The 13017-nt window shown below is 26.5% G+C and overlaps 1 protein-coding gene across 1 annotated transcript in view; it reads right to left on the bottom strand.

Moving 5' to 3' along the window:
* The window catches only part of LOC100208721 (Bardet-Biedl syndrome 1 protein homolog), a 74560-nt gene extending 69944 nt beyond the window's left edge, over window positions 1-4616 (bottom strand). The window contains exons 1-3 of the mRNA XM_065804631.1: window positions 4532-4616; window positions 3463-3527; window positions 3351-3385 (exon numbers count right to left, since the gene is read on the bottom strand). Coding sequence (XP_065660703.1) covers window positions 3351-3385; window positions 3463-3527; window positions 4532-4581 — 150 coding nt within the window. The 5' untranslated portion in view covers window positions 4582-4616. The remainder of the gene's footprint in view (window positions 1-3350; window positions 3386-3462; window positions 3528-4531) is intronic.
* Window positions 4617-13017: the final 8401 nt, after the last annotated feature.

The raw sequence follows: 13017 nt of genomic DNA, 5'->3' as shown, positions 1-13017 counted from the left end.
AAAACATTGCTTATATTATTATAAACATTCAGAATGTTTTAAAAACATTCTGGTCAATTAAATCTGCGTTTTTGCAGCTTTTTTAAAAAATGATTAAATTGTAGATAAATTAATGATTTTAACTTTCTGATTACACGGAAATATATATATATATATATATATATATATATATATATATATATATATATATATATATATATATATATATATATATATATATATATCATTAAAGTTTTTAATTAGTTTGTTCCTTTCCTCACTACTAATATTTTTAAAACATCCAAGTCAAATACAATTACTGTCTGCCCCAATAATATGGCTCAATAAATTGTGTATTTTTTTTTCTATTTTTGGAATTAATATTAATTTTTCTTTTTCTCTTTTTTTCTGTAACCACCAGACTATCATTACAAGCCATTTTGTTTTTTGTTTACAATTCCGCGGCTTTTTATTCAACCAATACTTGCAATATTAAGGAATCACATGGTTTTGTAAACTATAAAAACTTTGGACAATGTAGGTTTTTGAAAATGTAACTCTCAACATCATCGATTGTTCGATGGACTGGATTTTCACTTGGTAATTAAAATAAAATATGAAACAAAATATGCTTGTTTGAAAAATAATAACTAAAAAATTTCAAAAATGTGACATCGCTGGTTTTTCCACTGAGGTCTTTTTTTGAGTGTTTATATTTATTAGAGATGGGAAACAAACCAAACCCAAGCCGAACGAAGCAAACTAAAACCTTACCTACGACCGAACTGAATCGATCCTGAACTTTACTTCTTACCGAACAGAATCGGAACTTTGAAATTGTTGGGAACAAATCAAACTGAACTAACTGTCTCTACCCTAACCAAAAAAAGATTTGTAGTAGTGAAAATTTTGCAATTCGCAGTGCAATATTATTTTTATATAATTTAAAAAAGAAAGGAGACAGTATATATATATTTTTTATAACATGTTTTCTCCGCAACTTTTTTAGTTATAACATAGGTTTCAATACAGTAGAAAAACATTATTCTGAAGTACACAACACTATCAATAAATCAATTTTTTCAGAAATTGGAAATATATCTAACATTAGATATATCTAACGTCACGATAGGTCTACAATACCTAACATAATTCATCACATAACTATGTACATATGTGTAATTATGTAAAACTTTAATTATATATATATATATATATATATATATATATATATATATATATATATATATATATATATATATATATATATATATATTTATATATATATATATATATATATATATATATATATTTATATATATATATGTATAACTATATATATATGCATATACATATATAATTATATTATGTGTATAACTATAATACATAACATAACAGAATTACCATAGCCTAATACATAAAATAAGTCTACAATACATAACATAATACTAATTTGTTTAGGTCAGTCTGCAAGATCAACGGCTCAGACAGTGATATGTAATTTGAAGGCAGCTTTTCTGTTCAGCTTGAATGAAAAATATATTATTTATCCTTTGCACAAGCTATCAACACTTATTTTTACTTATTCCAAATACTTGTCTTTTGTCAATGCAGAACAATTTTGTTTACCCAGTGATGTGTAGTATGGTAGACAAAATTATTTCTTCTTTAACACCTTAGGTGATACGCAAGGACTCAGGCAGTACAGATTATTGAAATTGTTGGCTATTACTGCTACAAGTACTGCCAGTGAAAGAGTTTTTTCAGTGCGTGGGGTGACGATGAGTGATTGCAGGGCTTGCCTTAACCCAGAAACATTAGTTATATTTCTTAAATATAATATGCAGCCCTGATAACTAGACTGACTGTAGGCTACTTAAGCTACCGTTATCTGCGTTTAAAAAATTACTGCTTTTATGTTTTGTGCACTTTAACTGCAGCGTTTTGTTTTTTTGAACTTTTAAAGTTTCAGTAGTTAAAGCATAGCAAATTATTTTAAATAATTTGCAATGGTTTAACAACTTAATATTACTTCAATTTATTTGTGTTTTATCATTGTAAATGTAACTAACAAAACTAATAAAAAAACATTTGTGTTGATACCAAACCAAACTGAACCCGAACTTTAGTTGTTACCAAACCAAACCTGAACCTGAACTGCACTTAAGACAGAACCGAACCAAACTCAAACATTAGATAAAACTAAACTATAAGGACTTTCAAGCTATTCTGGCAAATACGCTTGTCTTTATAGTGAAGGAGAATGCACCCTCAAAACAGGGAAACTAAGAATATTGGGTTCCATTGATTTAGGTTATGATCAATATATATGTGATGAAAAAAATCATTAAAAATGCAAGAATACAAAAATGCTATAAATCCTTGTTTAATATTCTTAAAAGAAAACCAAGAAACATTTCTTGAACACATTGTTCCTCCACCTGAGTTCCACATTAATATGGGAATTGTGGATAAACTTTGTACTATGTTTCTATATGTTTGGCCAGCTTTTCAAAATTGGTTGAAAACACATTACATATTAATGAGAGGATACCATGGTATAGGTTTAGATGGAAACAATGCTAATAAATGTATGTCCTTGTTAGATGCTTTGGAGAGGGATGTTACCTTAACTGCAACGATCGATAATTAATTGTTTGCGTAAGTTTTCATTAGTGAAATCAGGTTTAAAAATGGATAGAGATATTTCTGTTAAAATTGAAGACTTCAAATGTTCTTTTTTTAGTCTCCAATTATATACAAAAGATATTTTTGTCTATGATTTGAAAGTTTTCTTGAAAATACATATTTTAGTGTGTCATATTCTTCCCTTTCTAGAACATGATAATAATAGCTTAGGAAACTACACAGAACAATGTGGTGAAGCATTCACTACATTGTCCTGTGTTCATATAGTTCTATAAAAAAAACTATAGGACACAAAAATTAAGGAGAAAAACTAAAATCTGCTGTAGTGAATTTGAATTTAAACAGTAAGTAGCATTAATATAATTTGTGCTATATTTTTGTTAAATGTGTTTTTTGTAAATAAAGCTAATACATGTTGATGGCTTATTTTGACTACAATAATGGCTGACTTTATTCAAACTTAAGAAGAAAAAAAGCAAAAAATTATAAGTTTTAATTTTGAAAATATATATACCTAGCACTTAGTTCAGATTTTTCCGACAACTTAAATTGTGTTTACTAGTGCATATGATTAATTAAATGCAAAAAAAATCAGGAGTGGGGAGAGTTTCAACTTGGCGGTCAATTTTGAGAACAGTGAACAGCAATATACAAAATTATATAAATAATTATTTATTAAATACAATACTAATAGTAAAATAAAAATATAGAAAAAAAACAACCTTGTATTCTCCATCAGCATGTAAATCAGCTAATTCTAAAATATTTGAAATAAAGAATAAAAAATAAGACTTAATAAATGAATAAAAAGTTTATATAAAATGTAAAACATACCAATGCAAGATCCAAATGTATACAGAGAAGCAACAGGATTATAATGAGCATCAAGCCATTGCTTACTATAACAAAATAATTTTTTACTAAATTTTTTGTCATATAAGCATAACTTAAATTAATTTTTTCGATAGATCAGTGGACATGGTCAAGAATGAAATGTGATGACATGCAATGACATGTAATTCACTGTGCATCTAAATTTAGTATTGCATGCTTTTAATCACATTCATCAACATAATTTAGACGCACTTTTTTCAGATGCCTTAAAACTTACTATTGCAAATAAGATTTTTAAATTAAATCTAAAAGCAATATTTATAAGTCTGTTGCCAAATAAACATTAGTTAAACAGCATATTAAATAAATGAATATTTGAAAAAAATAAAAAATTAAGTTTTCTAAAAATTAAAACAATTCTTTTTAGTTAAAAAAGAAAAAGAAAAAAGGGACAACTAAATTAAAAAAAAAAAATCAAAGGTATTTCAAAGAAAATGTTTACAAATATTTCTTCAAAATATTTGTAAACATTTTCTTTGAAAAAAATATTAGTATTTATGCATCCATTAAAAATTCTATAATAACAACCTAAGAACAGTCTAATTTAAGTCATGTAAAGAGAAAATTGAGTGGCTTTAAGAAAATTGGAGGCAAAAAACATTTATTGAAAAAAGCTATTTCGAAATAAAGATATGCTATTTTGAAATAAGGTTTTAAAACAGGTTAAGAAAAAGCTTTGTTAAAAGATTCAAATCTGAAAAGTATAGTATTCTCTTCGTAATATCAAGTTTGCAAAGCTGCTGCCAGTATTAGAATTTGGGATTCTTTTAATTGGAGTAAGTTTGTTTAATATAAAGGTTAAATAAACTTATATAAGATGCTGGAGAACTGCATTGTTTTATCAGTGAACATTCTAATTGATCAAAACAAATAGTAGCAGTTTCATCAAAATACTGGTGAGACTTTCATTTTTATCTATTTATATATCTCATTCATTATTTATTCATTATTGACTTATAAAAATAATATTGTAATATTTAATGATGCAAAACAAATATTAGGCATATACCTCTTAGATTCAATGTTGACTTCATTTGCCACCATAGTTACAATACTCATTTTTATTCAAAAAATGCAACCTTGAATAAAACAAATATATTAATTTTTAAATTGTTCATAAACAAAAATCGTTTTTTTGAATTAAATTATGTTAAATTAAAAGTCTTAAATTTAACATAATGGCAAAGTGGGTGCTTTTTTCAATATATACTGGTAAGCAGCTTTGTTTTTAAAGAAGTGGTAGGGACATTTTTATCTTTGCTTATTTGCTTGTTTGTAGCTTCTTTGATAGACACTGTAATTTTTATATCCATTCAACAACAAACCTTATGTTAAGAATGTTGTAGTTTTATGTTAAGAATGTTGTAGTGCGCTTTTTAATTTTTTTTTTTTTTTTTTGTAGAAAATTAAAATAATTAAAATATTTTTTTTAATATTGAATTAGGAGTCTAATCATTTTTTCTTATATGTATTAAATTTTTTTAAGAAAGAATTAAGAGTCATTAGGAATTTTTAGGCTCAGAGATGGTAGATAATATATTATTATAAGATGTCTTTTTTTACTCTGTTATACCTTTTTTACAAACTTATAGAAAACAAATACTTAACTTGGAAAATGAAAAGTGATAATAATTTAGTTATTATCATCTGAAGTTTTCTTATTTTAACATAATTTTCAAAACATTAAACTACAAACTCAGATTATTTTACTTTGCTAATTTTACTTACTTCTATTTAATTTTACTAAATATTATTTACTATTTCAAATACTACTTTAATTATCTTTTACAGCTTTTACAAAACAAACACCATACACTGCATATTTTATTTGTATTGTTTTACAGCCTCTACAAACGCTATACACTACATATTTTATTTGTATTATTTTACAGCTTTTAAAGCCTCTACAAACACCATACACTACATATTTTATTTGTATTATTTTAAACATACATTATATATTTGTCTGATAAATTTATTTATGCGTGTATTTATTAGCTTTTTCAAGTTTTAGGATTGATACTATCAATCCTAAAACTTGAAAACTAAATGTATTTATGTAATGTACATATACCTTTATAATGAAAACAGAATTTTTAAGTTAAAAATGCAATTTCATGATCTGTTTATTTCTTTAAAAAAACAAATTATTCAAGATATTAAACATAATTTCGTAGATATATTCACAAATAAATAAAAATAATAGAATTAAATCAAAAAACGCTGTTAATATAGGCATTTTTTAGTAAAAAAGAGAAAATATTTTTTCTAATTTTATTTTTTTTGATTTCTATATTTTTGTATTTTTGCGAAATCTTTTTCGAATTGTATCAAATTCAAAAACGTCGCCGTCGTTTTTTGGTGTTCAACGCTAGCGTGAGGGTGTTCCAAATAACAACATTTTTGAAAAGTGTGCCACCCCCTTATTGTGTTTTATATGATAAAATATGCTGCCACCCCCTTATTGTGTTTTATATGATAAAATAACACTGGATTTAAAAGTTTTTTTGAATATAAAAGTATTTTTAGTGGTAATATTAATAAGAAAAAAGTTTTTCAAAAGTCTTGTTGGATCTCAAAAAAAGCGAAACTATACAAAAGCTTCAAAATTAATAATTATTTTATAAAAAAAATTATTATTTTAGATTCTTGTGAACAGAAATTGCTGCGTTTTTTTAACTAAAAATGAAAAATAGGGAATTTAAAAGATTTTTCAAGCATAATTTTTTTTAGCATTCAGGACCATCCCAAAGAAATTTTAATAAATGGGGAGGGGCGACATATCTGTTTTTGGCCGACTAAAACCAAAAAAATTTTTTTGCCGACTAACTATTCTTAAAATTAAAAAAAGGGTCTGATGTTTAAGGGTCTTGGGGCACCCCTAAAAATAATTTTTTATTTTTTGAAAAATTTTTAAATACAGAGTTATTTTATCATATAGACAACATTAAGGGGTGGCAGCATAGATTTTTCAAAAATATTGTTATTTAGGACGCCCTAGCTAGCATACATTAAGAAAGATCTGCATCATCAACAAGTAATATTAATAGTTTGTAAAAGTTATCAAATAGATTTGAAGTTAGTTGTAAGGTTTTCACGGTGCTAAAACTTAAGTGTTTTTTGCCCATACCATTCAAATCAGTTTGTATTACGGTTCTCGGTACCTATTTCCATACCTAAAAAAATGCAACACCCATTGCAATGAATTGCTTATAGTCTAAGAGCCCTTTACCGCCAGACCTATGTTATTTTATAATGGCTAAAAATTTCTCACTGCATGCTTCCAACACAAGTAGAAACGATAGTCAACTATGTACTTTAGATCATGGTGGCTTTGGCTGGTAACAGATAGCCAGAGGTGTTTAAAATACCGGCTAAATACGTCAAGTTGTAAAGCGTAATTTTCGTATAATATTTTTCAGAGTAGAATTAGAAATCACGCCATCCATTACAACCCTTTGCCAGACACCCTTAAATTTCAAAAAATTGTAATTGTGCATACGTTATAGTATAAAAATGTAAACTTATACAGGTTACTTGGGTAACTATTAGAAGATATTTTCTTATTATTTTGACATTTTCTACAGTTCTAAACCCTAGCTAGGCAAACATGTATGTTAGCAATACTGTTAGTTTTATATGTAAAAAATGTTACAGCAAAAACCTTAGTTACTTAAATTTACTGAAAATAATTGTTGTTTGGTTGCGTGAAAAAAGTACTGTTTTTTTTTAGCATTTAAGAACTGTTAGAGTTTAAGATTAGGTTCTAACTTATAGGATAGATGAAAATTATAATAAAAATGAATTTAAAAGGTGGTTTTAATAGCTATACTTTTCAAAATTAAATAATCAACAACTTTAACAATTGTAAAAGGAAATCATTTTGAAAAATTTTAGGAAAAAAGACAAAAAAAAAAGTTAAAAAATTTTGCCAATCTCTATTTAATTTAATCGATTTACTTTGCTTTAAATATATTTAAAGTAGTACAAATAACAGTATAAAATCTAGAGTCTATAATAAAGTATAAACAATAACAATAACAATATAAAATCATGTTTAGAGAATTCACTTAAACTAATAATAAAAAGTTAGTTGCAGCATCAAAGATAAAAGACAGGCTGTGTAATTAAAAAAAACCGAGTCTGGGTTAGAATACACTATATTACTACAAAATCTAGACAACTCAGCAATAACATCCAGCTTTTTGGGTTTATATTTTTCTATTTCTATTAATATTAAATGCGCATGTATACTTGTAATACTTAAACTGCAACATTTATCTGCAAAATTAAATTTGTTGTTTTGCAAGTTGAAACAAAAAAAAAAAAAGAACAAGTCGTATAGAAAGTTAAATTTTAACGAGCGTTAATGAGTGTTAACGAGTGTTAACGAGTGTTTTTTAGTATTAAATTTTGCAACAATTTTTGTTTACTTTAACATCAATTTCTTTCTAAAGTATGAAATTTATTTGAGCAGTAATGTGTAGGCGTTAGGGCATTATAATATTTATAAAGAATATATCTTGTGATCTTTCGTAATTAAACATTCTACTTTTTAAAACTATTTTGGTCTCGTAGCCACAGATTATGGTTGTAACTTTTGCCACAGCATATATTTGCAAGTAAGCATAATGTCACTATCTGAAAGTTACCATAAATTTATAGCATTAGATGCTACGTAGCATTAGATGCGGCGTCGTATTACGTCCGCAGATCTGTCAAACAGGTTGTAGAAAGTAAATGCAATGTATGTATAAATGAATGTATGTGACATCACATCAATTAAATTGCAATTTACTGTTTATCCAGAACTCATTGCACTGCATCTAGCTAAATAATTTTAGCGTTTTTTTTATGTTTATGTTAGTTAATTACATTTAGATATTTTTTATTTATATATTTTAGTAAGCTTCCCTTTAAGTTTTTGTTTTGAAAAGGTTAAGGTATTTTTTTATTATACTTTAAGAAAATAATATAATTATATTAAGTATATATCAAATATATATCAAATTATTATATAAAATGTAATTAACTTTAATCAATATTTTTGTTACTTTTTAATGTTTTTTTAGTTTTTCTTATATTACTGCGATTAATTTTTAGTTGTAAATAAAATAAATATGTCGGCTTTTGACATAAAAAAAACTCATTTTTCAATTGTGAAACGTATTGTAGGTGTCAAACATGTAAGTTTTTTCTTCGTAAAATTTTTTAAACCAGTAGTTTTGAAATATAGATATAAAAAATATAGATATTTCATAATTTTTAAACGGAAATTTTTCTTTTAGTAACACGTCAAAAAATTGAATACAAAATGTATTAATTTCAGTAGTGGTAAGTTTCAAATTTCAAGCAGAATCTTCAATGGATAATCTAAAAAATGCCAATCCACTTGATCTTTTAAAGTTTATAGCTTAGCCTAAGTTGCCGCTCATCTCGATGTAATATTTGTTTATTTTGGACTCATACAAAATGTAATACGCTTAATGATACTTAGTACAGTTTACTACAATTAAGTTGCTCGTTGCGGAATTGTGTAAACTGTATTAAAAGTGTCTTTCCATTCACAGATGTTTCAGATAATGAATTTAAATTCCTATTTTCTTCTGAAAAATTCTTAAAACTGATGGTTTACCTCTGTCTACAAACTTTTTCCTGTCTTTTCATTTAAATAAAGTCTCTAATCAAATTTATAAATTTCATTTCGTGTTTTAGATTCTGAGGAAGAAATTTCTACTTCATTAGACCATAGTTTGTAAGTATTATGATGTAAGCGAATTATGTGCACTTAATTTTATTAAAATAAGCGCTCTCTCCTTTTTTCATCTAAACATATCATCGTTACAAAAACATTTTGAGGATTTAAACATAATACTATCATTAATTAATTTTGATTTTTCCATTATTGGTATAACTGAAACAAGGTTAAAAAAAGGAACATCCTCAATTCATCCAATTCTCATTGATAATTACAACACACACCAACGGAATTCTCTTTTGGTGGTACATTATTATATTTATCAAAGAACTAATTTACACACAAAGAGATGATTTAATGATTTACACACCTAATTGTTTAGAATCCACATTTGTTGAAGTTATTTTTTCTAAAAAGTCTAATATTATTCTTGATTGCGTTTATAGACACCCTTGCATGGATATTAATATTTTTAATAAAATCATATCTGTCTTACTTCAAAAAATATCTGCTGAAAATAAATCTATTTTCTTACTTGGTGATTATAATATTGACCTGATGCAATCAAATAATGACATTGCGACGTCTGATTTTTTAAACTTATTTTCTTTTTATAATATTCGCCCTTTTAATACTTTGCCGACTAGAATTACTGATCACTCTGCTACAATTATTGAAAATATTTTCTTTAGTTTAATAGCTAATGAAATTATTTTAGGAAATTTGACACCTTCTGTTTCTGATCACTTACCTCAATTTCGTATTTGTCCCAATTTTCAATAAGTTATTTTTACCACGCAGACACAATTTAAATAGCAGGAGTTTTAAAAACTTTAATAAAGAAAATTTTAAATCTGATTTATCAAAAATTCACTGAGTCGATGTTATAAAGTCCAATGATACTAACACATGTTTCCAAACGTTTATTACTGAAACAACATTGATTTTAGATTAAACTTTTTTATTGCATTAATAAAAAAATTTTCACAGAAAATGTAAAAAATCTTCGCGAACTTCGGAAAGGATATAACGTTCTAATTAATGTAAAAAATTTTAATAAATCATCTACCAACTGTTTGCTAGAAAATGAAATATATATAACTGATCTAACTCTAATCTCTAATCTTTTACGAATGTTGCTCATAAACTCAAATCCAATATTCATTCGTCTTACATTAACTATCAAAAGTATCTTAAACATCCAAATTTACACAGTTCATTATTATTTCCAACAAATATTCCAGAAATTTCATCTCTTATATCTAAATTGAATCCAAAAAAATCATTAGGTCTAAAGAGCACTCCCACAAATATTTTTATAGATTTTAACTATGAATTTTCAAATATTTTTTCTAAACTATTTAATACTTTATTCTAAAATATTTAATAGAAAAAATTAGGAAAGCTCTTGATACTGGTCATTTCGTTTGTGTTGTTTCTATCGATTTACAAAAAGTTTTCGATACCGTTGACCATAGTATTTTTATTTCTAAATTAAATCATTATGGAATTCGCGGTATTGTAAATGACTGGTTTCGATCTAATCTTTCAGATCGAAACAATTTATAAATATTGGTTTCAATTCTAGTAATAAATCAGTTTTTGTGTGGTGTTCCTTAAGGTTCTGTTCTAGGTCCTCTTTTATTTTTAATCTACGATAACGACCTAATCAACTCTGTTCACTTCTCTTCAGTTCATCTGTTTGTTGATGATACAAATTTCTTGCACATCAACATATTGTATCCTTTTTTATGTAAAAATGTTAATTCGGATCTTAAAGGTATAGTTCACTGGTTAAATGCTAACCTAATATGTCTCAACACCGAAAAAACTGAACTAATTTTTTTTACATCTCCGAGAAAAAACTATTTCTTTAAAAATGTTGAAATCAAAAGCAAGAAACTCGAGCTAACGGTAAAAGAAATATCGAGCTAACGGTATGCTTTCGATAATTCGTCATTATGTCGATAAAGTTACAATAAAGAATATTTACTATGCATTATTCTCATCTCACCTGGAGATAGAACAAAATAACTTTGGTATTTTGTAAAACACAAAAATGTTATTTTGTTACATCTTAAATATTAAATATATTAACTACATTTTTTAACAAAGACATGTTGAAAATCTATAAAATTTTGTTCTAGGTAGTCATTCTTCTTACGCAGTGCTGTTGCACCCCCACGCCCCTAAATTAGGGTTGGTTGGGACCCGGCGAATCTATGGAAACTCTTTTTAAAGTAAAAGGAGTTTTTTTTTTGTAATACCTAAAAATGGAATTTTTTTAAATTTATTTTGGGAGGGGCTCCGACTCACTAGCTATTGCACTGTTCTTACAAGTTTGTTTGATACCTGTTTGCGCCGGCTCTGAACAAGACTAAGACATCTAATTTAAAACAGAACACTTCGCTACATAATAAAAAAAGGGTAATACATAGCGTATAGGAAAGGGATGAAAAATATTTATCAAAGAAATAGCTTTTTTAAAATTTTCTATCAATTATTTAAGTCTTACAGATATTAACACAACAATTAAACTAATCTAATTACAAACAAAATGCAAGATGAACTTGATTTTATTTTTCGTATACCTGTGATTCTATTACAAGAGTTTAAGTATTTATTAAAAACTATTATAAGTAATAAATTAATAAGGAATTTTATCAAGATTTCTAAATAATAATAATAATTATATGTTTTATATATCAATACTAAATAAATAACAGAGAAAGTCATATATAAAATCACTTTATTAATGCTTTGTAAAATGCAATATCAACAGCAGGCATGTATGAATACATGGAAATGATATCATTGGCTTTTTCAACAGATAAAGACTGATAAGGAGCACGTAAGCAAGATGCCATTGGTATATTTGTCTTTAATGGTTTGGTAATAATGCTTGATGCTGCTCGCTTGACAAACTTATTAATATGAGCTTGTGAATAATTGTCTGAAAATGAGGTTTTAAAAAAAACATGGTATGGCAGTCCATTTCGATAAACAAGATTTTTAACTCTTGTATAAGGCACTAACTTATAACTTGAAAAACCAGCAACAACTGAAAAATTCTTCACATCTATTAATTGCATTTGGTAAACAGAGAATGGTTTATTACGGTTTACATTTTTAATAGCTCTTTCTAGTCCAAGCCGACTAAATATTTCTGCAACAGAGAAAGATTTTTCAATATGACTATGAATGTTATCACATTCTTAAATGCTGGAGTGACCTGGCTTGCAGAACTTTTGCTCATTGAATTTAATTTGTGGGTATCGTATAATAAATTCACATAAAGCTGCTGACATGAAACTATTGCGGTTTTGTCGTACACATGAATCGAACCAAAGTATGAACTTATTTATGTCAAGGTCATCCATGATTTTCAGAAGCAGACATGTTACAGCACTGGCAAAATCATTCCTCCACGACCAGCCATAGCTTCATGCTAAAGGACGCAATAACCTTTCTTGTTAAGCGAACAATGACCAGTTAAGTTATAATTTGAAAGTTTCCGTTTGTAATAAAAGTTTCCAACATTAGCCCGAGGCAAACTTAAAACATTTTCAAGATCAATACAAACAACTGCAGTTTTAGGATCAGCATTTTGACGATCTTTTTCACGTTCAGTTTTGGTATCATTCCTTGATGTTATGTGCTTATTATAACTATCTGTCGGCTCATTGCTTACATTAACAATGTTGCAATATTCATAGCATGTGTCACATAAATCTTTCTTTGGTTTTTGAAATTCTATGTTGAACTCGTGATTGAAAATATAACGATACATATGTTCT

This window comes from Hydra vulgaris, chromosome 09 (genome assembly GCF_038396675.1).
Source record: "Hydra vulgaris chromosome 09, alternate assembly HydraT2T_AEP".
NCBI lineage: Eukaryota > Metazoa > Cnidaria > Hydrozoa > Anthoathecata > Hydridae > Hydra > Hydra vulgaris.
This window is presented reverse-complemented; position numbering and strand designations above follow the sequence as displayed.